The sequence below is a fragment of the Oryzias melastigma genome, linkage group LG3 (assembly GCF_002922805.2).
Source record: "Oryzias melastigma strain HK-1 linkage group LG3, ASM292280v2, whole genome shotgun sequence".
Taxonomy (NCBI): Eukaryota; Metazoa; Chordata; class Actinopteri; order Beloniformes; family Adrianichthyidae; genus Oryzias; species Oryzias melastigma.
The window spans coordinates 31,802,726-31,829,167 of record NC_050514.1 but is presented as its reverse complement, the minus strand read 5'-3'; the positions used below and the strand labels follow the sequence as shown (position 1 = coordinate 31,829,167).

General features: G+C 41.5%; 1 protein-coding gene across 3 annotated transcripts in view; it reads left to right on the top strand.

Annotated features, from left to right (window-relative positions):
- The window catches only part of cdh8 (cadherin 8), a 150,214-nt gene that overhangs the window by 41,406 nt on the left and 82,366 nt on the right, over positions 1–26,442 (top strand). For all 3 annotated transcript variants that reach the window (XM_024295500.2, XM_024295497.2, XM_024295498.2), the window contains exon 3: positions 14,499–14,793. In XM_024295500.2, coding sequence (XP_024151268.1) covers positions 14,499–14,793 — 295 coding nt within the window. The remainder of the gene's footprint in view (positions 1–14,498; positions 14,794–26,442) is intronic.

Genomic DNA, 26,442 nt, shown 5'->3' with positions numbered 1-26,442 from the left:
TTGCTGCCTGTCAAACATGTGATCCTGAGCTAGACACCACGGCTGCTGGCTGAGGGGTTATCGGGGCTTTTATCTCACTCAGGGGGCGTGTCTGGATGACAGCCGCTCCTGCTGTGTTTCTGTGTCTCTGTGACTGAGTTTGAAAGCTATCTCACATTAACCCAAGAGCGGGGGAAAATAGGGGACCTTTTCTATTATGGTCTTGATGAAAATAAGTAAAACATTTTGACTGATTTTCAGAACCTTTTATCAACAAAAATCAGTTGGACATTAGTGTAGTGGCAGGATTCATTCTTAAGGAACGCCGGATTATAGGATTCAAAATTTTCTTCATGGTCTAAAAAATACAGAATGGGTCACTTAGTTCTGATTTGTGAATTTCTGGCCAAGATGCACTGCCAATGATAACATAAAATGTTGTTTTTTCCTTTTTTTTCCACTGCTGACATGACACTACCTACATTTGCTGCATTAAGATAATCAAATACAGCATAAGGTGTCTTTTATTTTGAAAGGATGTCATGAAAACCTCAGACAAGAGTTATAAACTATTTCATTTTTTTTAAACTGCTATTGTTTTTCTTTACATGTTTAAGTCATACCAAAAAAAAAAAAAAAGTACATTTCTCATAATAGCTGCAGTAGCATAAAAATAAATTATTGTTTTATTTTTCTTGGAGAGTTTGTGGCTCCTTCTGGATTATAGTTGGTAATCCTGCTGATTTGAAATCTATGACCAGCTTCAGTCTTTTTAAAAAACAGACAAAGTCCTGGCTGTACCAGCAGCAGCGTTGCACACATGTTTGAGTGAGGTTGGCTTAGGTGTATGTATGCATATATGTATATGTGTGTGTACGTATATATTTATCCTTTTAACAAGTCTCTGTTTTTAGACAATTTTGTCATTTTGTAACCAGTCACTTCATTTTATGCCTTATCACGATTATTTTATTGTATAAAAAGCCCATCAGGGGACAAATGCTGCAAATTAGCTCCTGCTACAAGCATGATGATATGGGCATGGGACTGCTGCTTTGCTGTATGTCTATGTTTTTATATCCGTCCCTACTAAATAAATAAATACAAATACAAATACAAAAATGGACCTGAAGGTTGCACACCCCTGCTCTAAGAAGATGCTGATGTTCGTCTATTTGATTATACCGTTTGTCGCAGAGAAACTGCAAAACTTCGGGTTAAAACAAAACAAGATTTAGCCATTAAGGCCATATTTACACAATCACTCTGGAGCTCGTTTTGCTGTAATGCAAATAAAAGTGCTTTGTCTAAGCTGTCGGAAGCCATTGTTCCGACCCCTACGTTAAAAAAAAAAAAAAAAAAAACTCACTGTATATGGTACCTGCTGAAGTTTTTTCAACTCCAACAAGCATTCCTTTTGAGTCGCTGCAGCTGCCATTGAAACTTGCTAATTTGCAAGACTTCCCAGGTTGAAAACAATGACTCTGACAGCTCGAACAGGCACAGCAGAGCACATCTGCATTTCTCGGCAGGAATGAGCCTTACAGAATGGCTCAGACTCCGCGTGCCCTCCAATTATGGAAATTTGAGCATGTCTATATATACTCCATGAAAGCCCATGAAATACATGTTGAAACCTACTAATTGGAATGCAAAGAAAGGGAAATAGTGATTCTTGTCCACTGCAGTTTTGGGGTATTTATTTTTGTGCGCGAGTCGCTTTCCGTCCTACAAACTGTACATAACAGATCATCTGCATTCTCAATGAGAAACCGGCTTACATAACATCATGTGGTGTTGCTGATGTTTGGATGTGTTTTGTTTAAATCTGGAAAGTGTTCAGAAGGAGATTAATAAGCTTCATGGAAGTATCTGGAAACCTCAGAGTCTGTGGTTTCTTAAAAAAAAAAAAAAAAAAAAAAAAGTTTGCACTTTATTTTCACAACTTATTAATTTCTTCTTAATTTATGCATATTTTATTTTTTACACATCTGGCTGGTCTATTTTTATATGACATTTCAGCCTCAGTCACATACACTCAAGGTGTTGACCCGCATGAAGGCTGTCGGTTTTTGGGTTGTCTAGGCCTGTGGAGGGTTGTGGAGAGGAGCAGTTGTATCCTAGGGGGTATAGCAGTTTTCTTGAGCTCATAGGTTATTGTTCACCTTTCAGCCTGTCCCGTCACGGGCCTCCACTGAATGCCCTTCCTGATTCAACCCTGTCTTTTATCCGGGGATAGAAAGATCCAGATATGGCCCCCCAGCGACTACTTAGTTCGGCAGTAGAGTCTTGCCTAAGGACCCGCACTAGAGTAATATCATTGAGCTCCTTGAGTAAACGAGCCCTGGTTCTTCACGCGCCCTTATCCATTTGCAAAGAAACGTTCCACATCCATTTTTTCTCATGTCGCACGCCGCCGGACTACCTTTAGCGCTAAATAGACTGAAATGTAACTGAGAGTCGATTTTCAAAACCAAAAGATTTTTCCAAATAAAATATCGTTCAGACGTTGTCAGTTTGATCTCCTGATCAAAGTTTACAACTCATTTGATTGAAGGCGTAGCCGAGAGAATCCGCTTATTTTTCAAAATAAAAGATTGTTGACACTCAAAAGAATTGAACAGTTGATTATTTCTTCTGTGGCCCGGCGTCATTTGATCCATGGACACGTAACAAACCACGGCCCGGTGGTTGGGGACCGTAGCCATACAGGTTTGCCTATTTTTAGCAAAAAAAAATCTGTCCACAGAAAAACATCATGGCACTCCTAAATTAATAGCCGGAAAACTACAAGAAAGACAGAGAAGCTTCCACCTATAAGGGCAGTTAAGACGAAGGCTGAAGATTGGTTATAGGTCAGCTTCCTTCATCCACTTGCTTGTGTTGTTTCTGACTCTTAACAAACTCCCACCTCGTTAAACTCGATAAACTTGTTAAAGTTACCCACAAAAACTCCAATTTCTTTTAGAAAAAAACAATGAGAGAGTGTTAAAGAAAGACAACTGGAGTAAGGGAGAGAGTGCAAGAAGAGAGAAAATCCTGAAATGTGAATTACAAACCCGAGCAGCACCATCTGGACCGAGAAAACACGCATCATAGCGGAGAGGCGGCGCGTTGAATTAAACTTGCTACGGGATCCATCTGCACCTTGTGAAATCAATCTCATTCCTTGATTTGATTAGGTCAGCCACGCAGCAGAAAGAGAAAACTGTTGTGCTCCTTGATTAAGCTTGTTTTGTTTAGCATCCCTGCAGCCCCCACCCACCTTTGCCCTGCTGTGTTTACAGATGAGATGGAGGCCCACAGGTAGGGTAATGACAGTAGGTGAGGTTCTAGTAAAGATATAAATAAATAAATCGCGTCTATTTAACACGCAGCGTGTGCACCGCAGCACCTGCAGGCTGAGATCATTTGCACTTTTTATCTCTCTTTATTGTTAAGGGTTTTCCTGGCTGAGAAAAACAGGTTTCCCCTGAAAAGGCTCGACTCTGTTCACAGGACACACGTGGTGCTGTCATGAAATGCACTTGTTTTCTGTTGTTGAGGGGACCGCACACGGGCAAACACTCTGATTGTACAATGCAATGTTTTCTGCTTTTTAACAATGCATTATAATGAGCAGGAACTGTAGAATCTCCCGAGCGGTCCGTGAACACAACACTCTTGAAAGGAGTTCCGATGTGGCCGAACTGCATGCTGCAGAAATGTTTTTATCTTCCCGGCTGGGTCTGAGGAGACACCGCGCCGTCCCGTGATTAAAAATCTATCCCCGTGTGCATCCACACTCGCAAACAAAATGCTTTTCATGGGTGGCTAAATCTAATTGTGTTGCCCTCTTGTACAAAAGGTAGCTGCTTTGACTTTGACTTATTCTCCAGAAGCAAGAAGGAGCCAGCGGCGAGGAGGACGGCACACACGCCATCGCTCAAAGTGCTGCGATGGACGTGGACCACATTAGCCTTAATTGACCTTGCACAGAAAAAATCCAGAACAAGTGCTGTGTCTTTCTGTTGTGGTGTTTAGACTCATCAGTTGGTGATTATCCGGGAGAAAGGGAGAATGAAAGCAGAGGCTGATGGCTGCAAATGATTTAGATCTGTGTCTAATAGAAGATAAAAATACAGGTTTGTGGGAGCGAGTGGAGATGACACACAGAGTCTCCACACTGATTGTAATTACTGTACCTTTTCTTTGTGGAGCTGGCTTCAATTACAAAGCGTCACCTTGGTGTGCACATGGGTCATGACACCATCTCTTTCCTATTGTTTCAATAAAACAAGACTGTCTGCAGTGTTAATAAACGAACAGGAAAACACACCAGGCACTTCTTCCTCTTTCTGGCCTCCATTAATGCCGTGATTGACCTCTGGTAAGCAATATTGATTTTTATTTTGTTTTTACTGCAAATGATGTTTGCAAATCCCCTTTAGATTTGATTGTTTTCAAGGCGGTATAAGAGATAATCATACTTTTGTTGAAGTGAGTTAAGAAAAAAATCTATACTCGCTTACCAGAAAGAAGAAATTAGCAAATATTTTAACAGTTAACGGCGTTCGCTTGACACCCTCATTTGTTCCGCGATGAGCTGAGTATATTTGGGAGCTGCGTTCTTTCTGAATTAAGCTTTTAATTTCTGCAACAGCACCACTGGCGTTTGCTGTATGGTTTTTTCCGACGCAGTCTGTAGTGGTTCGCACCAGCAGGGAACTTTTCTGTCTAATTTGATAAACCGCTACGTGCCATGAGACATACTGGAGGGAAAATGTTCCCAAGAATAGCTAAGTGTATCATATATCATGCATCGCACCATCTGTTCCGTACATTCAAAATGTTATTGCAATATTTAGAATTACAGATTATTCATGTAGGTGTAATTAACAGAGTCAAAATCCAACAAATGGGAGGAAGCGACATTTCATTTCCAGGCCTGTTTGAGCAGCTTCTATCTGGAGTGACTATTTAGGCTGCGTTTGCCGAAGGCTGCAGAGAGACTCTAATTTTATCAGGTTTGGCAATGAATTACCCACTGTTGATTCCTCATTGCAGAATGTGGCCCCTAAAATAGAACTTTTGGATTTGTTCAGCGCGTCTGGATTACTTTGACCGGATGAAGAGAACTGGGTCATGAGAAGTGACTGAGCTGAACAGAAAAAGGTCAACATCTGGCTGTTAAATCACTATATGTAGGGTTATGATGGCCTTGGGGTCCCTATACATTTTACATAACGGCATGCGTCTTCTCTATATTTAATAGTTAACATGACATTTCCTCCTTGTCTGGTGATGTAATCTGTTAAACAGGAGCGTCTCTGTTACCAGCATCTGAACATGGCATGTGGAGTTGAAGCAGAAATGAAGTCCTGTCCTGCAATTTACAGCTCCAGTTAGGTTTCAGAGTGTTTTAAAGTACAAACACTGATAATTCTCCCTTTATTGCACTAATTGTAGAATCGCTTGCAGGACAAAATATTGAGAACAAAGGAGGCAACATGCTAATAAGTCTTTTTATTCATATAAATAGTTAATTATGCTCAACTCTCTTCAGTTCCCCGCACAGATCATGCTGGTGTAACATTCCTGATATGTTTGAGATCATTGCCCTTCTGCACAACCTGCTTCAATCAAGCTTGATCTTTAATAGAGAAGAGCTCACGGTTGAAGAAATGACTTGAAGGAGACCGACTCCTCCTGCTGCTGAAGCCTTAGTTCTCTGCACTCGTATGGAGAATTCTGGGTGTTGCAGGTTTCTTGGTCGTCTTGACCCGTGGAGGGTCGTAGAGAGGAGCATCTCAAGAGAAACACAGGTGTGGCTTGCAGTTCCTGAAAATGGGATATACCATTGCCATGCTTGTGACAAGTGTATTGTGAAGTATCTGTTGGGCTAATCAAAGTTGCATCCACTTATGATGTACGGATTTATTGGTACAGGCAGGAGAACATGAGTCAAGTACAGCTAAAAGTCCACAAAGCTAAATCAGGGTCAAACATGTTCATGAGGGTATCAGAGACCCTGAGTGGTCAGAGTCCAGGGGAGGGTAGGAGGCAAACAATCCGTCAGATGAAACAGAAGATCAAGCCAGGATGAGAATGCTCAGTGATGGAGGCAGAGCGGCACAAACAAGACTTCGCACTGAACAAAGCTCAGAACTTTGACTAAGTACTGTGGGGTTTCTGGATGGGACAGCAGGGGCTGATGGAAAGTGTGGAGACCGGGAAGTACCAGTTCTTAGGTAATAAATCCCACTGATGGCCAGAGGGGGAGACACGGGACCAATTCATGTAGTTTTTAAGAGGGAATCATTTTTACTCTCCCACTTCATTCTAGTCTTTTTTCTTTTATCTTTTTTGTGAGACCAAGAATCTGCCTGCTAAATGTAGGTGTTTAACATTGACTCATTGTTTAGTCAGACTTTTGGATGAATCTGCTGGGATGTCCAGTCAGAGTAACAAAGTTAAAGTTTGAGGCTTTGCAGAACTTTGGGCTGTAGCTCAGCTGGAAGAGCTACCACCGTCTCAAATGTCATCTGCAAGTGTTTTATGTGGGTTTACACGCTCCCAGTTGATCTGTTAATCCAGTGGATTTGATTAGCACCAGCTGGCCCCATACTGGGCCCATACTCTATGAAAACTGAGACTGCATTAGCCTGTTCCTCAACTGACTGAAGTTGACTGGTGTACTGGTTATTTTAGGCAGCGGCTGAAACACACATCTTCCATTTTGAATATTTGTCAAATTATTGTGAATTCTTGGGATTGGCGAGTTAATGTTTCACAGAACAAGCAGCCAGCCATTTTCAGTTCTGAGAACAGAAACTATGCGTCAGCTGAGCAGGAAAACACCAGCAGCGGTTGTCCTGATAACATAGGACTAATTATGCTCGGCACATTTGTAAAAAGAAAAGAAAACGTGACACTGTGACTTCAACCATTTCCCTCACAATGTTAAGTGGGAAATAACTAGCTTTTGTCAGGAGTTTTGTGGTTTTGTCATTTTTCTTTGGTTTTAGCTGCTGAAACAAGCATCAGTTTTTACACATGAACGGTTTAATTGGAGACAAAAGCCGGAATACATATTTTTTTTTTTTAGTGCACAGATGACATTTACATTGTTTTCTTTTTATAAAATAAACAGATGGAAATGGGGTCACTACTTTTCATGAATTAGTCACAAAGCCAACGTTACATGACTTTGAACCGATCATACGAGGTCAAACAGAGGGGGAAATTGTGGTTTATAAACCGCAGATTGGTCAGCAGTGGGAACCGTTTGTAAATACAATATTCAGGCACACCTCCTTAAGCTAAAATTATTCATATTCTAAAAGCAAAAATCAGACATTTTCCCATTAACGAGTACAAAAGTAACGCGGGTGATGCTGCGGGTTAAATGCAGCAGCAGTCGCAGCCTCCGAGCGCCACTTCCAACAAACACTGCTGGAAATGGGAGACAGCAGTCTGACTTACTGTCTGCAGTGTGCTCTTCATCACACTGACAGCATCTCCTCCCTCCTGCTCCTCACTTCAGTCTTCAGTCCTGCCGCGACATGCAGAGGAGGAGGAGCTCACGTCCTAACCGCCACTTGCCCTGATACAGAACAAAATCTTTACTCCCTCCTGCACGGCGTGAGCGATCCAGTTTGGGTGCAGGGAAGTCGAATCCGTCAAATCTTTCTCATTAGGTCAGTGATTGTTCAGGTGATTGCTGTTAAAGCTCACCCTCGGTGGGGATGGACATGTCTCAGTGCGATGGCAGGATGAGCAGCTCCTCTGGAGTTGGAGCGGGCAAGCGGAGGTGTGCTCGTCACAGAGTGTGCATTTCTGTTCTGCCAGTGACAACTGTTACATCCTGTCACTGGGAAATTGCTTCCATCATTCAAGTTTTTTTTCTTTTTTTATCAGTTTGGGCTGAAACTTCAAAACACTAAGATATGTGCCGGCGTGGTGCCTCTCAAGAACAGTGTTCAGGGAATTTCTGCAGCCTGAACACTGACATCAGTGATCCCTATCTTCAGAAACAGCCACACACATACATGTGCACACAAACAAACACAAAAATCACTAATTAGGTCTTAGTCACATGCACCCGTACAAAGGGTTGACCCTTACCGGTGATGCAGCTTTTTGGGCTGTCCGGGCTCATACAGGGTTGTAGAGAAGGAAGTGCAGGTGTGTCTTGCAGTTCCCTTAAGCAGGGGTGTTCAAAGTCAGTCCTCAGGGTCCAGCGTTTTCCAGAAATCCTACCTTATCTGCTGCTGATTACCTGGATCAGGTGTGTTTGGCCAATAAGGAGCTTTAATGGCTGGTTGGTTGGAAAACATGTAGGACACCGGCTCTTGAGGCCTGGATCTATGCATCTCTGTTTTACACATTATTACTATCAGTATTGAAGAGTCAAGATTCATTTTCAGTTTTCAGGCTCAACTCACCCAACATCTCAATTAAAATCTGATTTAATGCTCATTTTCAAAACACCAAATCAACGCCAGCCTGCTAGTTTGAGGGCTCTGTTAACCCTGTGCTCACTGTGTCTGTTGAGTGTTCAGTGCGTATTGTAGCTCATAATCAGCACGATTCCACTATGTTGTTTCCTATTATCGGCTTGTTTCCTGGATGCCAAAGTCAATGTCACTGATTGTCGGTGCCGTTTCAGTTTTTTCAGTTTCCCAGGAAACTCGTTTAATGACCGGGGACCTGTGAAAGTATTCTTTTTCTTCCCTCCCCTCAGTAATTGCAGTCTTTGATGACCATTTGTGCGTTCCAGTGTGAAGGCTGTCTGCAAAGTGGGCGACCAGGGCATTCAGGGGAGTGTTGAGAGCCACGGCTGGTTACAGCCAGCTCACCTCAACTTTCAGTTAGTTCAGTGTTAAAGCTGCAGCTTCGGGCAAAAACGGATGACTCAACGTGTGGCTTTTCACTTTCAGAAGAAAGAACATGATTTGGCCTTTTTGTAAAGTAGTTTCTCAACCACTGTGTTTGTAAGTTGCGACCTATAATGTCACCGAGACCACAGGACAGATTCTTGTCACTGAAAAAATAAATTAAACAAAAAGCTTTCTGAAATCCACCACTTCAACTTAAAAATGTATTTGGATTGGTGCTACTTCACTTTGCATAATACTGTAAGTTGAGTACAGACACTTTCCTCCACTTGAGTCTGTACTTGTAACAAGGGAAAAAAAAAACTGTGTGGGCAAAAACTAAAACCAGTCCTGGTAAAGAAGAAAAATGCAGTTTTACTGTTTTTTTTACCAAGAAAGTTTCATCTTGGTTTTTATTTATTTTCCCCAGCTTGATATCAACTCGACAATGCAATTACAAACCTATAAACAAAGTAATGTTATATTACGATTGCTGCATGTGTTTCAGAAATATGAGCAGCATCTTGCTCGGCAGAGACTTTTCTCTCCTAATACTGTCTCTAGAAAAGGAAACAACATTAAATTGTGTGTGGAAGTCAGTGTTGTCTTACAGAAGGACCAAAAAAACTCCTTGTGTAGAGGCAGCCAAAGCTCCTTTTGTCAAAGCTCAGATATCTTTCATGTTGCCTTCAAACAAACTTCTCAATTTCAGGTTTTGAAACTCTTCATTACTTTTCTCTCCTTTCGATTGATTTTCTGAGTATTCTGTCGGGGATGTTTGTATTCTCCGTCTTCTTTGATTTCAGCACTAATTGTTGAACCCTCAATGTTTTTCTTTCATCTTTGTGGTGGGTTTTGAACTCACTGATCGCTGAGGGACTTTTGACTTCTCCTTCTGAGAAAAGCAGGTTTTTTTCTTGTTGCTCATATCTGGTTGTAGTTATGCCGCTGCAAGACCACATGTTAGCACAGTAGCTCAGTTGCAGTTGTTAACGTGACATATATTCGGTGTTATCATTTATAGAATAATTGTGATGTAAAAGCTGGCTATTTCTGTAGTAAACTGTAGAGTTTAACACAGCCACAGCAGCCTGAGGTGTGCTGCAGGAAGAAAACGCAGTTAGTGGAAAAATCCTTCCACTGTGAGCGTGATTCACATGACTCTAACCTGGAGAGTTTATTATAATGATTGTGTCTTCATGCAACTTCATCCATACCAGACGCTGTTAGTGAATATGGATTTCAATGGCACAGCCATAGGGCATGTCAGGAATTCTGTTTCAGTAAAGTTTAGCACGGATGGCAATGAGTGTTGGATAGTGATAAGTATGTAGAAAGCATCCACGATATCTAGGGTCAGAATTAAGCCAATTCATGAGAAAAATGTGTGCGAAATTCACCTTGAAGTCTATCAGCTTTGTGTGACAAAAGATTGGTTTATATCAGGACCGTATCCAATTAGATCCTTGATTTTGCAAACTGTTTGACTAGCAGTCAGTTTAATCAAAGTTTTGAAATACATTTTTGTTTATTTTTAATCAGGATTTTACAGCTTTTGTTAGAAAAAGACAACGCATTCTCAAACTCAAACTCAAACTTTATTAATTTATATAGCGCCTTTCATTCAGCGAAACACAAAGCGCTTAACATAAAGTAAATAAAATACATATTAAAAACACAAAAGGACAGTGTTTAAAAACAAATTCACATTCACAAAGTCACACAAAATCAACCTCCATCTCTCCCCAGTCGTCCTCCCCGCCCTCTGCCCTCCAAGATCCCCCCAATAGACCCTCGTCAATGAAGCTGAACAAAGAATAAAAAGATCTCTGGGAATAATCTGGCTTGGTACTACTGTGTAGAAACGATATTACGAGGATCCCCTTATTCAAGACCCAGCCTGACCACGGGGGGTATCGCCGCAGCGCCCGCCCAGCATGGGGCAGTGCAGGGCCCGCTCGACAGAGCAGGACCCCAGCCGCCGCAACGAGAACAGGCACCGCAGCAACAACGCCCCCCCGCAGGTGGAGCCCCAGAATAGAGGATCCCCGTGAGGAAACACTGGAGTTTAAAATAAATAAAAACATTGAGAAAAAAATAAAAATAAAAATAAATAAATAAATAGCCAAAATAAATAAAAACAGAAGAAAAAGTAAATAAATATGATAATTGTAAAACATGGTTACTAGATTAAAAAACAAATGAGTTTTTAAATAACAATAAAATAAATCACGAAGAAGTTAAAATAATAAAATAAAATAAAAGAGAAGATAAAATTCAATAAATAGAAAAGTCACGCAAAAGCTAGATTAAAAAGGTGAGTCTTGAGCCTCTTCTTAAAAACCTCTACGGTCTCTGCGGCCCTGAGACTCTCTGGCAGGCTGTTCCAGAGGCGAGGACCGTAATGAGAGAACGAAGCTTCACCATGTGTTTTGGTCCTCACCTTAGGAACAACTAACAGGCCAGTGCCGGAGGACCTCAGGGTCCGCGAGGGTTCGTACTTTAAAAGAAGATCATTGAGATAAGAAGGCCCAATACCATAAAAACATTTATAAACCATTAAGAGAACTTTAAAATCAATCCTGAAACGCACAGGGAGCCAATGCAGCGATTTTAAAACTGGTGTAATGTGTTCCCGCCCCCTGGTCCTCGTCAGAACTCGTGCCGCCGAGTTCTGTAATAATTGTAAATTTGAAAGAGATTTTTGAGGTAAACCAGAGAGCAGGGCATTACAGTAATCTAAACGACTAAAAATATAAGCATGCATCAGCACCTCTGTGCTGGCAAGAGAGAGGAATGGGCGGACTTCTCATTCCCAAGTCGTCACATATTGACGCATGGTTAAGGACTACTCTGAGTACATTTTTGTTAATTTGAGTATACCCAAGTTGTATTTTTTTGACATGCTGGCTGTTCCAAATTAATCAGGGGTCTGGCCGTTTTGTCACCCAGTACCCTAACCCGAGCCAATTCATTACTTATTTTTTTTTTTTTTTTTTTTTCTGTGTGTTCTCTGCCTGTTCAGTCACACCATAAGTGATTTGGGCATCAGGGACATCGAGTTTTAATGTTAAGTTAATGCTACAGATGCCATCTGAGGTCCCGAGTGCGGCGCGATTTTAGCACAAGTTCAAATATCAGAACATTGGCGAGGTCGTCGCATCACCTCAACCAATCAGGGACTCAGCTATGGGGGGAGTACATGGAGGATCAATGCAATTGTTCTCATCTTGAACTTCCATCCATTTTCTTAACCCATAGTATTCCTCCAGGGGCGCAGGGTTTCCTGTTGTTTAATTCTTTAAAATTATAACTGAAAAGCTTAAAAAATAAAAAAATAAACAAAACAAAAAAACAAGCATGCTAACAATTGATTTAAATATTTAGCAAAAAATTGTTTGTAATGTAATAAATGCACAAGTCTTCTTGTGTATTCTGCAAATTAACAGATTTTTTTTAGCATATTAAACATTATATTTTACAAGGTTACAGTAAAATAAAGGCCCACAAAAAATTATTTGTAAAGAGTCGCGAATCAAGACTCGAAAGAAACAATTCTTTCCAAGGAGTCGAATCGGTAGAATCGGCTCCCAAGAAAGAATCGAAGAGCCCATCACTGGTACTGGGTTAAGGTTACGGTTAGGGTACCGGTGCGGCTCACGTCCCGGTACCGGATCAATACTGGTTTGCGGCCCAAATGTTGGGGAAGTTTAAATTAATTGGAATAACCAGCACATCAAAAAACGACGAGTTATGGAGACCCAAAACATCATCAAAATGTGACAATTTGGGATTGAGAATGTTTTGGCAATAGGATGAATGTGTTTAACCCTTTAAACACAGAAACTGTCACTGAAAACAGAAATATAACACACACTCTTTGAACAATCATAATTCTCCAATGTTTACACAATTAACCCAATTCCAACACATTCTGATGCAGAGAAAGGCGACTTTGCACTGATATGCAATATTTTACATATTTTACAACAAAGTTCAATGAAAACTGTTGCATAGCAAATTTTCCCAGCTTCAAAATCCATTGGAATCACATACATAGCATAAATGGTTACGGTAATTTAAAGAACGTCGACACCGGAGCCAAAACCTTAGTGTTACATTTCTTCAAACAATCTGCTGTTTTTACTGGTCAGACATGTCGATCACCACCACAAACAGTTATTGTTACAAGACACAGATTTATTGGCGGACGTGTTCATGTTTCGCAACATCTTAATCACTTCCGGTGAAAGTTAGTCCATAATCTTTGACGGGTATTTGCAGATTTATTAATAACCAAAACATGGCCGAGTGCAAACAGTCGATGTGGTGTTATTGACACACGAGCTGTTGGCTGGAAACGACACGCAGACAGATGCTGGGCTGCTGGCGTGCAACGCCAAAGAAGTAACAACAGTGACAGACCATCATTAATTTGAGCTCAATTAAAGAGTTTCACAGTGTGCAGGATGTTGTAAGGCATTTGTGTTAATGAGCTACATCATTCATGTGAAATGATGGCACAATTAGGAAAACAAAAGTGCAAGGTGTGACAATTTAAGTGAATGTGCTTTGTCAGTGTCTTCAAACAACACCTCTGAGACTATGAACTCATAAAAATAGGCCTATGGTAACACTGGGGGCGGGGGCTTCAGAGTCGGGGTCTACCACGGAAAACCATGCGAAGTCAGAAAAGGACACTGAAACTGCTGAATTCGGGTGTGCATGGTGTGTGTGACTGTTTATTTCTGAAGGCATGCATTAAAAAAAGAGTAAGAGGAGATTTGAGCTGCTGGTCAATAACTGTAAGTGTTGCCTCCCCCTCCCCTCTGAAAGTCATCCACCTCAAGAGGTTTACATGAAAGGTGACTTACAGTGGAGGAATTGCTGTGCTTGTCGTGTGAATAAAACCAAACATATTCTCTTTTGTTGTGCCCTCTCCGCTCTGACCTCTTTTTTCTGCTCCATTGTACCCCCTGCCTTCACTACTTAACCCTCAGAAGTGAAAGTGGCGGAGGCTTTTTGCCGCAGATGTTGCGAACAGCCTTACGTAGCATTGTCAGCCTCATTAGTTAAACCAGCCCGTGCACCGAGTGGGATCTAACCACTCAGCCTTGCATGTAATGCCGCTTTAGTGAACTAATGAAACTGTAATTACAAAAATAATGAGGAACCTGCAGCATCGTCCAGTAACTAGTTATTTGTAAGAATGAATTATTTTGTGCAGAGTTTAAATTTTTCATGGATTTTTTATTTTTTTTTATTGCTCCTGCCCAGCACACATTCAAGGCAAATGCAGCTTCTTTATTCCATGAACTTAAAGCGACAGGGAGCAATATACTTCACAATTTGTGTGTATTTGATGCATTTGTGATGAGCAACAGTGTAGGCTATGGTCCATTTCCTTTGCTACTTATAAACTTATTGTCCCCAACGGGCCTCATTTAGCAAAACATAAGCTATGTTGAGCCACGTTAGTACTGAGGCTACACCACTTTCAGCAAAGCGCAGCAATAATAACACCTCACAGGCATGTAGTGCACTTATCTGCTTTTACATGTTGAGAACCTCTGCTGTCCACTGATGGTGCAATGATCAAACCCCCTTCTGCTCGTGCCCTTTTAATATGACCCCCTATTTTGTCTCTCCCTTTGATTGCAGCTGCACACAGACTTGGATGTGGGCAGCAAAAACATCAAATACGTCCTGGCAGGTGAGGGGGCCGGCACCATCTTCGCAATCAATGAGTTAACGGGCGACATCCACGCCATGAAGAGGCTGGACCGCGAGGAGAAAGCCGAGTACACGCTTACAGCCCAGGTCATTAACGCCGACACGGACGAACCTTTGGAGCCGCCGTCCGAGTTCATCATCAAAGTTCAGGACATAAACGACAATCCTCCACAGTTCCTCGAGGGCCCGTACCGCGCGTCTGTTGCAGAGATGTCTGCTGTTGGTAAGCCACGTTTAACATACACCTCAGACTAATCAGTGTCTGAGCTTTCCAGGCTGACTGTTCTCTAATGGCCTATTGCATAGAAAATATTGAGTAAGTACAAGGAAATGGACCAAGGAGGTCTATTTACAAGTCTGTCTGCCTGGTCAAAGAAAACAAGAGAGCGATACCTCACACACACAGAAAAAATCTGATAGCTGTGAGAAGATTTTTGTCAACTTCACCTCACAATTGGGGAAGGCCAAACAGTGCAAACACATTAGAATATGGCACAAAGAAAAATAAATACATTAAAAGAACAACAAAAATGCTAAATTTCTCTCACGAACTACTTAATGCTTTTGTCACATACACCTGTATCTGCATGTACATCTGTATCTTGAAGAGTGTGTCCTGCTGTTCCCTTGTGGCTTTTATAGCCACCTAATGACAGTGGAGCGTACCATTGTGGTGTGTGGGGTAAACGCAACATGGAGCATTTGTAAGTCACACACATTTAAGACGTATGGGCGTACATTGCCCCTATGCCACACCCTAGCTCAGAAATAGTTAAGTCCAGGCCGCGAAGCCCGCTTTGTCTGCATGATTTCAAGATATCCAAGCCTTACTCATGACTGATTACCTGGTTCAGGTTGTCCAGCCAATTTAAACATGCCAGTGCAGGGTTTGTTGGAAAACATGTTGGAATGCGTCCCTTGAGGCCTTACTTACCCTTGCGTGTTGCTCAAGTATTCACTACGACATTTTTTGCCCACAGACAGCCAATATCCACCTAATCCCTATCTGCTATGTAGTGCAGGACTATCTGGTGCCCTGGATTTTAAAAGCAATTCGGACACTCTGCTCACTACTTTTCTTTTTTTCAAACGGCAAGTATGACATCACCAATTGCAAAAAGTCAAAATGTAATCAATACATGCATGATACGACATCTAATTATGACTCCACTGTGTTCTGATGATGAAAACGGTGATGGTTTGGTAAAAAATTACATTATGGTCTATATTCGCCAGTGTAGTCAGCATCGACACAAAGACTTCTGGGACATTTCTATGGCACTCGATTTTAGAAGTGTAGATTTAGACAGTACTACATAATGGTGAATGCACCATATAGTAAACTATGCAGTGAGTAGTGAAAGAATTTCAACACAGCCTAAGACACGAGGAGTTGAAGAACCGTTGTCCTTTTTCAGGCACCTAAAGCACTTAAAGGTTTGACTGTTTACAACTCAAAGCTTTTGAGGTGTTCTTCTGCATTCTTTACCCTTTCTTGTTACAGTCACTTATGAGCTTTAGGATGACCAAAGATATTCTACCCTATTGATCAGAGGCTTTATTTCTGTCATATTTTAAAAAATAATGTTTTATTTCCTTGTCTTTATTCTTCTTTTCACATCACTATCTATTGGAAGTCTGTAATGATTTACAGTCAAAGAATTAAGCATTTAAACTCGCTTGTTGAGTCGGCATAATGAGCACGCTCAGGGTCTGAATGCATCCGTCATACGCTGTTACACAAGCACTCCCTCTACTCTGGGTTCTCCACTTCCTCTGTGTGGTCAAATTGCCACTGATTAATAATAATGTATTATTCATGCAGGATTGGCAGAGGCCTGTCAGTGGATCATTACTGGTTTTTTTCTTCAGAGAACTTCACCACTGACCCAGGAGCAGCAGGAGTCTTGTAGAAAAACGTAGCAGGAGGAGATCAGAGTGTGTCTTTATGCCGTTTTGACACTGGAGGAGCTCAGTGAGAGTGCGGGGGTCTGTTGCTGGGCGGTATGTGCTTGTTATTGTGTTTCCTCATTGAGCAGCCTCTTGTTACCTGTCAAGAAGCTGACACAACACGCTAGGGCAGATGGTGTTAGGTATGTAATGGAATCTGTTTGCTAAATCCCATCTGCGCGAGGCAGCCTTTGCGTCAGTTCTTTGAAGCGGGGATGGCTTACTGTAGATTTCAGCGGCTGACTGATGACTCTAGCTGATTCTTATTAGCTGCTGCTGTGGTGGAAGCAAAAGGGAACAAACGACGTTGCAAAAGTATCCGTGTAAACACGGCATAATAGTGAACTCTTCTTGTCTGAACCCTGCTGCTCCCTCCTTTGGATCCGAGTTGAAAAGTGCCGCAGCCCTCCGTGGGTTTTTGTCGGAGCAGTGCAGGGACAGCCATCCGAGGCAGTCGTGGAAGATGACAGCACTCTGTGAATTGCCAGAAGAATAATGCATAAGAGATGGAAATCGGCATCTCTTTGTTGATTGTTGTTCCTTTTTGTCACTCCTGATTAATTAAACATTCATGGGTGCTCGGTTGTTTGCTTGAAAGGCTTGAAAGGAAAACGAGTTTTCCTCTTGTTAAGTTTTCATGTGCTGCCGCATCACAGGAAGAATCAGATGCTCCGGACAAACAAACAAGAAGTCATTCATCTCGCTCATCTCACATTCATAAACCGCTACTTTCCTCCCATAGTGTTTCATTTTCATCACCCTCCCTAAAAGTGTGTGTGTGTGACTCGCTGGATTACGGGAAGTGTGTTGAGCTGTGGGTAACTAATAAAGTCCACAGGACAGGGAGCTGAGATAAATGAATGTTAGAGAAGTGCGCTGAGCGAATCTGCACCAGAAACCGGGAAGCATTCAAATGCAATTATGGCACGTGGAAAAGATGCCGCATTGTGTCTGGTATTGAAGTCAGACAATGCTGAGCGTGCTGATGCGTTTCTGCTCGGCGTTAACTCACCTGCGCCAAACAATCAAAAATCTAATCCGGACCATAACAGCCTGCTTCTTCTGACGATGTTATCCACTTACAGAGCCTGTCAGTTCCACTCCACAGTTCATCAATGTCTTAGCAGCTCCCTGCTTATCAAGAGTGTATCCTCGCTGTATCAGTGAGAGCAGGGACAAATATCAACACCCACCTTTTATCTGTCAAGGACTCCGGCTAGATAGAAAACCCCTATATTGAATGTCACCATCTTCCGTAGGAAGCGGTCCCCACAGCCGGATGAGATATGTGACATGGGCCACAGAGGTTGCCATGTTTCCTGTGTGTGAAGGAGCATGGAGGTTAATGGGAAACGAAGGAGAAAGACCTTTTGTTCTTCCTTTAAAAGGTTTGGTCGGATAAGACGGCTGGTTTTCTGTGACTTTTCTCTGACTTTCATTCTCTGAATGACTGAGAATGAAGGTGCCTATCATTCTAATTGTGTAGTGGATCACCTCTGTAAGTACAGTGCAACAATGAGAGGAAGCGAGGAGCAAAGGTGCTCCCTTCACTGGAGGTGAAATGGCGCGTCAGAATAGGATTTGATGTCATTAGCGGAAGCAGCCGGGATAAGTCTGTTATCAGCGCCTCTTCTGTGACGGCATCCCATTTGAGGAGATTTTTCTATTTGGTTCCGCTGGTAAAGCAGAAGAAAAAAACAGCTAAGCAGCTAAAAACCAACCAAAATGACAACCTCATCTGGAGACATTCAGCCAAACTGTTGATCATAAATCAGTGAGGATGCAAGAACGGGTTCAAAAGCGCGACTTTAATACAACTATTAAAGAAAAATTGTAGTGTATGAACATTGTATATGAGAACTGGATCAAGTGGATATGATGTCACCCATAGAAAATGCTTTTGAGGTTGAGTCACAACAACTATGTTTTCCTTTGAAATGTTTCGCTGCTCATCCAAGTGGCTTCAAACTGATAAATTCACTTATAGGAATGCCAAACCTTTCAAAGGAAGACATTTTCAAGTCCAGCTGCTATGACTCAACTATTGACAGATTCTCCCAAGTTGAAGGGGAGTGGACTTCCAACAAGCTCACTCATGATTGGCAAGTGTAGTTCCTCTGATAACGTGACTCAGACCGACCTGGACCAATCAGTTTCGAGTGGTTTCAAAATGGGAGCAGAGTATCAGGAAGTTTTGGTTGTGGCCTAATTTCGCGAGGGCTGGAGGTAAGGCTTTTTCGATGGGTGACGTCACCACCTTGATATGTCCAGTGAAACAATACATAGCAGCGCACTTAACCTTAAGGGTTTACTTCCAGCTCCAATAAAAATTATGTCAGTTCAGTCGCCATTTTTCATCAAATGGACGCCATGTTGGAGCCAGACGGCGTCAGTCCCACTCGGTCTGAGTCCACATTTCTACGGCAACCACTCTCACCAATCAGGAGTGGGCTTGTTGGAGGTCCACACTCCCACCTCTTAAAATTGGCCTACACAAACTATAACTTTACTATATTCAATATAATTTCGCTACAAAAACCAAAAAAACTAAAAAAGGATTACAAAAAATATGTTTAAAAAAAGTAGCAGAGCAAGAATGGTTATTATGACAAATAGAATGATTAACAGCAGGTTATTTCTCATTAAAAGTATTTGGGATTTTGGCTTTTTAGAGCCAGTGGGGACTTCCTGTTTGGTACACCAGAGGGGAGGGGTCACCCAGTCCAGTTCTTATACAATTAATGAGTATGACTCAAACTATACTCACAACTATACTCACAACTGCTGCTTAAAATAAAGTCTTTAATAAAGACTTTAATAAAGTCGAGTTTAATAAAGCTCATTTTGACAGTCAAGACAGTTTCACAGCCGTTCATTTATTCACTTTTATGTCCTTGTGAACAACATTTTTTTAAATTGTCATTTTTAACCACGCAGAACATTTTTTTTTTGCCGCAAGACATTTCAGTGAAATTAGGGATTAATTCACTTAAGACGTGAAAAGCTGTAAATTTAGATGGTAGAGATGTCCGCCCCAGTGTTTTCCTTTTCACATCCCGTTTGGGTAAATGTTGCTCCAAGAAAAAAAATAAAATAAAATAAAAAAAATGATTTTGGCTCAGGGTTAGTTAAACTTTATGGATTGCAATAAAAGTGTTAATTATATGGAAAAACCTTGTAATTAAAGTTTTCTTCTCAGTCAAGAGCAAAGCAATAAAACACTCGGGTTATACAAAAACTAATCATTTCTTTTGCCAGTGTTTTCGTAATTTCTATGAAATGTACTTTAAAAAAAAAGCTAAAAATTCTTCTCTTTGTTACCATCCTTTTATAAAGCTGTCTGTCCCCTGTGTTTCCTAAGAGTCAAAATCACATATGGACACATACCAGCATGCACGGATGAATATGCAGAGTGATGAGGTCAGCAGGCGAGTTGCCAAAGCCTGAGGTTCTTGCAGTTCGAGGAATAGCATCCACAGGAAGTTATTTTCCATCCGCACTTTGAGTCAGACTCATAAACAAACATTTACTATGAAGCAATGACAAAAATAACATTTGAGTTGGATAGATTCATGACACATTGTTCATGAACTGATTGGACTAAATCCGTCCCTTTTTAATAATTATTTATATACATAGAACTCCTGTGGAAAATGGTTGTTTCTTAGCCCTACACATAAACCAATTTCTAAAGGGGCAGCTTTGAAGGTCTGTGGTCTGATTCCTGGTCTGCACAGTGCCCCCAGGCTGTGCCCTGGGCCTGCCTATGCCCCAGATGCATTCATTTTGAGGGAGTGTGCAATATAGATAAAAAAAAGAACACTACAAATACCAAAAAAGAAAGGAAAAAAAAAGGATAATCAAAGTAGGGAAAGTGCAATACTAGTGCAGTTTACATAAGTGCTGTGACTCGGATGTATCTGGTGTAAGATCTAAGGTTTAAACTAGTTTAATCATACCTCAAAATCAAGAATGATCAAAAGTCGATGATCAAAAATACATACTATGTTCATTGTCCTATAATCCTACACATTCTCAATTCGTCATATAAGGGCGTATGGTTCAGGCTTCCGCTGCATGACTTTTTAACGTTTTGGGTGTTCTCAACTTGTTTTTTGATGTACTGGTTGTTCCCATTAAATCAGGGGTTATAGATGGGGTTAGGGTACCGGTATGCGAGAGGGTTGGGGACCCCTGATTAGTGTCTCTGGCCTGGTACCAAGTGATCCTCAGACTGGTGCCGGTTCATTGCCCAGAGGTGGGGGACCCCCGAATTAATGGGAACAGCCAGCAACATCAAAAATGAAAATTGCCAATAACCAACAGACAGCACATTTAAAGCCCCATTTATGGAGGTCAACAGACAAAAAAAAAAAAAAAAAGTTTTAGGGTTTGGTTACCCATTAAGCAGCACATAAGCAAATAGAGGCACACGCTGTGGGAAGTATTGTTTTGTATCAACCTGCCTGCATTACGGAGCGTTTCATTCTGGACCTGATCTCCTGTTTTCTTATGCTGGTCCCACGCTCGTGATTGACCTCTCCCTGTATGACCCTGATTTAGCTTTGTAGACTTTTAGCTGTGCTTAGTTCCTGTCTGATTTAATAAACAAGATGTCCACCTGTTTGTGACAGTTGTATTATCAGTATTTTTTTTTTCCAGAAGCTGTCCAGAAAAACTCACAATGTTTATGGAAATAAAGAGGGTAGCCAAAGCTCATTCGCTGCAGTTGACCAGTCTGAACCTCTCATAAAAGCAGAGATTTTTGGCATCCTTCTGCTTCAGAGCATTCAGGTGTGTTCACACCGGGTCCAACTGCTGCAGCTTCTCAGTCTGGCACAGGTTACAGGGCTATTTTAAGTCCACCTTACGGCATCAGAAAGATTTTTCAGGAGAGAGAAAAAGCATGTGAGATAGTTGCCAATCTCCCCAGCCGCCTGCCCGAGCAACAACAGCATTAACGGGGATTCAGTGTTCATCGCTGTGAGAAAACCTTTCCACATTACACACGCTGATTTCATCTTTAATTAATATAAGAATAATAATTAGCACAGCTAGAATCTAACACAGCAATTTTCAGGTTATCAAGCTGATTTTTTGTTTTATGTGTTTTACAAATCCAGGATTTGTCTAATGTCCTCTGCTTCTAATCTTCCAAACAACAACGGAACTAAGCTCATTTCCCAACAGCTGATTAAAATTCCATGTATCCTTCCCATCCTTATCTCACCTCCTGCATATCCTTAGCTTCTCAAATAAATATTGTTAATGAAAGTCTTTCATTTCAGCAATAGTGAATTTATTTTTGCAAGCCTGGCCATGATGAGCACAAATCTCCCAAGATTAGCACATCCTGTTTTCTTTAATGGGGTCTTCGACTTTAAGGCCAGAACAAGCTGACAAATTCCCTGGTATGTTTGTCGACCATATGCTAGAATTATGAGGCTCTGCCACCGCCTGAAAATAACAAGGGGGTTGTGATGTAGATGGAAATTACAAAGTCTGCCTGAAGTGACACTTCAGGTAATTAGGAGCAGGTCGCTAGACCCTCCTCTTTCTGCTGAGGGGGTGTGAATTACAATAATCTGCGCTGCAAGACAAACTCGCTGAAAGTAGTTTTGCCATAAGAAGCAGGCGCGAGCGGCGCCCCAGGAGGATTGGGCTGCGAGCCTGCTTCATTATCAGGGCGATTAATAAGCGGGCTCGCAGACAGATGGTTCGTCTACGTCTCCAAAAACCGAACTGAAGAGCACATCCATGCCAAATGTGTCAGGATCCACCAAATTGAAGCAAAGACACAAAATTGAAGTGACATTAATAGATTACCTGAAGCTGATTTGCATTTTCAGAGTATGCAGGTAACGGGACTAACAGGCGCAGGCGTCTCCCTCCGTGGGGGTCTTGATGATGTTTTTGATTATGCTTTCATCACCGACGGCAGCTGGGAAAATAAGTAAAGGCTTGTCATCACAGATTTGGTCGATGAATGAGCAGACTTGATCACGAGGAGACATATGGAAATGAGCGAGATAGAGGCTTTTATTGGAGCTGATCGTCACATGCTTCCGTCACCAAAAGCTGCCTGTGATCACAGACAATTACCAGCTTTAAAAGTCATAGGATGATACATAGCCCTCTTTATGAGTCTTCTTTTTTTCCACATGTTGCAGTCAGTCTTCTGGATCAATAGAGGAAATACTGAGATATTTTCAGAGCATTTTATGCTCTACTTGAGCCAGATGTTCTATAAATAAAAATGTTCTTTCTCGATACTGAGAAACTTTGTTGTTGTGTGCTGATGCAGCAGTACATCTGCAACATATATCAGTTTTGGAGAGTCTGGATGTGAATAAACGATCGCAGTGTTTCAGGGTCAGAGCAGCCCACATTTATAGAGCATCTTTTATCCAGCATCTCTCTGTTGAGCTTTGAGCTGAGAGCTGAAAGAGAAGCTGGTGTTTCTCTTTTCTCTGATCCTAGACTCCGCTCTGAAGCTTGGCAGATGGGCTGAGTGGCAGGGGGCTCCTGGCCCTTTAACACTTTGGGCAGCTGGGCCAGAGCTGGGCCAGGATGGTCTGGAGCACATCTGATGAGCAGCTCTTAGGCTGGGCAGGGACGTGGGCTGGGATGATGCTGGTGGGTGGCTCATAGGCTGATTTGAGGTGAAAGGGGGTCAGAGCAGTGAACCTGGCCAATGCTCCCGCCCTCTCAGGCCTGTCTTTGTGCCAGCCGGCCCTTTTCTGTGGCCGTGCTAAATGGGGATAGGACAGGCCTCCGAGGCAGAAGGATTTAACTGACAAGCTGGAGTTTCTCAGTAAATAATGTGCTGCTCCCAACTGTCTCACCTCATTTGGCGGCAGCTTCTGCATTTGTCTGTTTGCTTTTGGTCTTGTTACGGCAAACTTGGTTGCTCTGAGTCAATTTTGGTTTTACATATGTGTCTGTTAAAGCAGATTAAAATTATGTTTAAGTTGATCTTAAACTTCTCATTATTACTTCTCGGGATAGGCTCCGGCACCCTGCGACCCTGAAAGGGAAAAAGCGGTCAGGAAAATGGATGGATGGATGGAAAATGGACGCCAGTGTTCTCTACAGTGTTAATGCGTACTATTGCATGAGCACGTCGTCTTAAATATGCATTTTTTTCTGAACAATTCTTTTTGAACTATTTCAAGTGACAGTTCAAATCATAACTTAAACAATCAAAGAACCCTCCTCCACCCTCCTATGGCGGAAGCCCCCCAGGGGTTCCCTACAGCAGCAATTAATCAAAACAAAGGAAAATGTGTTACACACACAAAAAAAGAAGATATATTTTCATATATATTCATGAGAGTTGACTGTGAGAAAAAAGGGAGTTTGTGATCTCTGCCATAAAATCAAATGTTATCAAGTTTTATTTTGAAAGTACAACAGAAGTTTTTGTTTTAAAACTTAAGTCTGTCTCCAGTTTCCCCAGCTTGACGCCTGCATAAAGTTTGCTTTGAAAATTGCAGAATATGAGATGATGGAGGCGATATAAACATTCTGATTCATATATGAACTTTGCATTTTTTGGTGTCAATGCAACGCGACAGAAATGTATCACAGACGAAACAGTGTAATTAAGTCTTTAGACCAGGGGTGTCAAACTCAATCACACAAGAGGCCACAACACACCTTAGGTCATGGGTCAACTGGATAAACATTTATTGAACACTCCAAAACTACATTTTAAAGATTTTAAAACCAAAACTTTTTAACAAAAATATGAAAAACATATAAAATAGATATATATATAATGCTAGTGTGAATGCTGTAAGCTGAATTTGGCCACTGAAGATGCTAGTGCTGATACCTGAAGATGCAGAAAATCATAGCTAAAAATGCTGAAGCTGATATTCAGCTACCATATTAGCTAAATGCCAAATTAACCACAAAAAAAAAATAGGTTAGCCAAAACAGTTAGCATGGAGCTGACAAAATAGCTAAACTTAAAAATAGCCCCAAAAAATGAAAAAAAGGACATAAGTAGCCAAAACAGCATGTAAATATTAGCCAAACTCCAAAACAGCCTAAAAAATCTTAATTAGCCAAAACAGCTAGCATGTAGCTGAAATATTAACTAAACTCCAAAATAGTTTTAGTAAAAGCCAAAATAGTCCAAAAAGCTAGCAGAATGCCCATTTTTAAAACGTTAAAATTGTAACTTTTTAACATAACTATAAAAAAAGCAGGCACATTATTGTAAAATAAATCAACTTAAACCTTAAATAACTCTCACTATTTTGATTTCCATTAAATTGTATTTTGTCAAAGTTGTACAAGTTAGAAACAAGCACAAGAGAACATTGGGCCAATATTAACAATAAAATGATCTGGAAGGCTGGGCTGAATTACCCAGAGGGCTGGATCCGGCCCCCGGGCCATGACTTTGACACGTGCTTTAGACTTGTCTTTGTTTTTGTCTGGTTTGTCTTTTCTCAAGACAAACCAGAGTTAACAAGCTGTAGAGCATTCGCACATTTTCTCCACTTGTTTTTTTTTTCTGTTACTAATGCTTTTTTCTGTCTCGTTCTAATTTGAGCCAATTCCACTCTTTTAAATGGGCTCCACAAGAGAAAGGACCGGTGGGATAACCCCAGAAGTGACAAACATCCTGTTGCAAAGTTAGGGGCGCAAAGAAAAACAAGACATACGTGCTTGCATAGTCACAGCTGATCAATAACACACACAAATGTGCATTACTAATTCATCAAGGGTTATTTATTATCCATTGTAGCTCTGAATTATGTATGTCACATCATCAGTCATTGGTCCGGATCCGGTAATATGAGCTCTTTCAAGCCTCCTGGGCTTTTTGCTTTTCTTTTTTGGGGAGCTTTAGAGTGACTTCACGTAGGCGCATGAGTTCAGAATGTGTAAAATATTCTGCCAATCTGCACATGTGCATTAAGACACATGGCTTTTTTTTATGTTACCATAAAGATGCTGCCGCTCAGGTGTGATAACTCACCCCCCCTGCACACATTCTTTTCTTCCTTCCTTCCTTCCCTCCCTTTTTGCTCTCCATCACTCCTCTCTTCTAAGCCATTGCTCTCCCCTCGCTCTTCCCTTGAGGGAGAACAAAACGTAGCTGGCTTCGAGGTAATGAAGCCCCTCAATGTGATCTGCATAAGATTGCCTCTCCTGCAGGCGTGGCTGCGCTGCCCCAATGAATAGCAAAAGACTCTCAATGAGACCGAGGACAAAAAGCCGCCTTCTCCTCAGCCACCGTGTCGTTTTTCAAAGTCACGCTCTTATTTATTTATTAATTTTTTTGAAGAGGGGGAGAGTTTGTGCTGTGCCCATGAAGTAGAAAGAGAAGGAAAAATGAGAGGGGACAAGATGAATAACAAACGAAGTTCATGGAAGGGAAGGTAAATGAGATAGTGCACGTGTTTATTCATGAGGGAACTTGTGCACACACTCTCATCTGCCTTTTCTATGTTGTTTTCCTTCTTGTTATGAGGAGAAGAACAACACAAATGGTGAAAGCTGTCACATGTGCCACCTCTGTGTCTGAGAGCAGGCCACATTAAATGAATGTCATGCAGCGGGGTCAACAGCGGGACGATGAGGCATGAGGAAATGAAAGGCAGGGCAGAATTAGCACTCAGTCTGTCAAAAGTCTGCTCGGTCCTGTTAAAAGTGCAGCTTTGAGAGGCGTGTGTCATCCCGTCTTATTGCTTTATCAAGGTCAGCTAATCAATCGGAGAGTGAAAACGAGGCAGCAGCATCCTCACTTCTGAGAGCAGCTGATTCTCTAGTCCTTTAAAGACAGAGGAATGATTTACAGAGCTCTCACATGCTTTTCCCTATTTGGCTTTGAAGTAAAAAAAAAAAGAACTTAAAAAAAAAAAGAATTCTGGGTACAATCTGGTGCGCACCAGATACTAAGTGA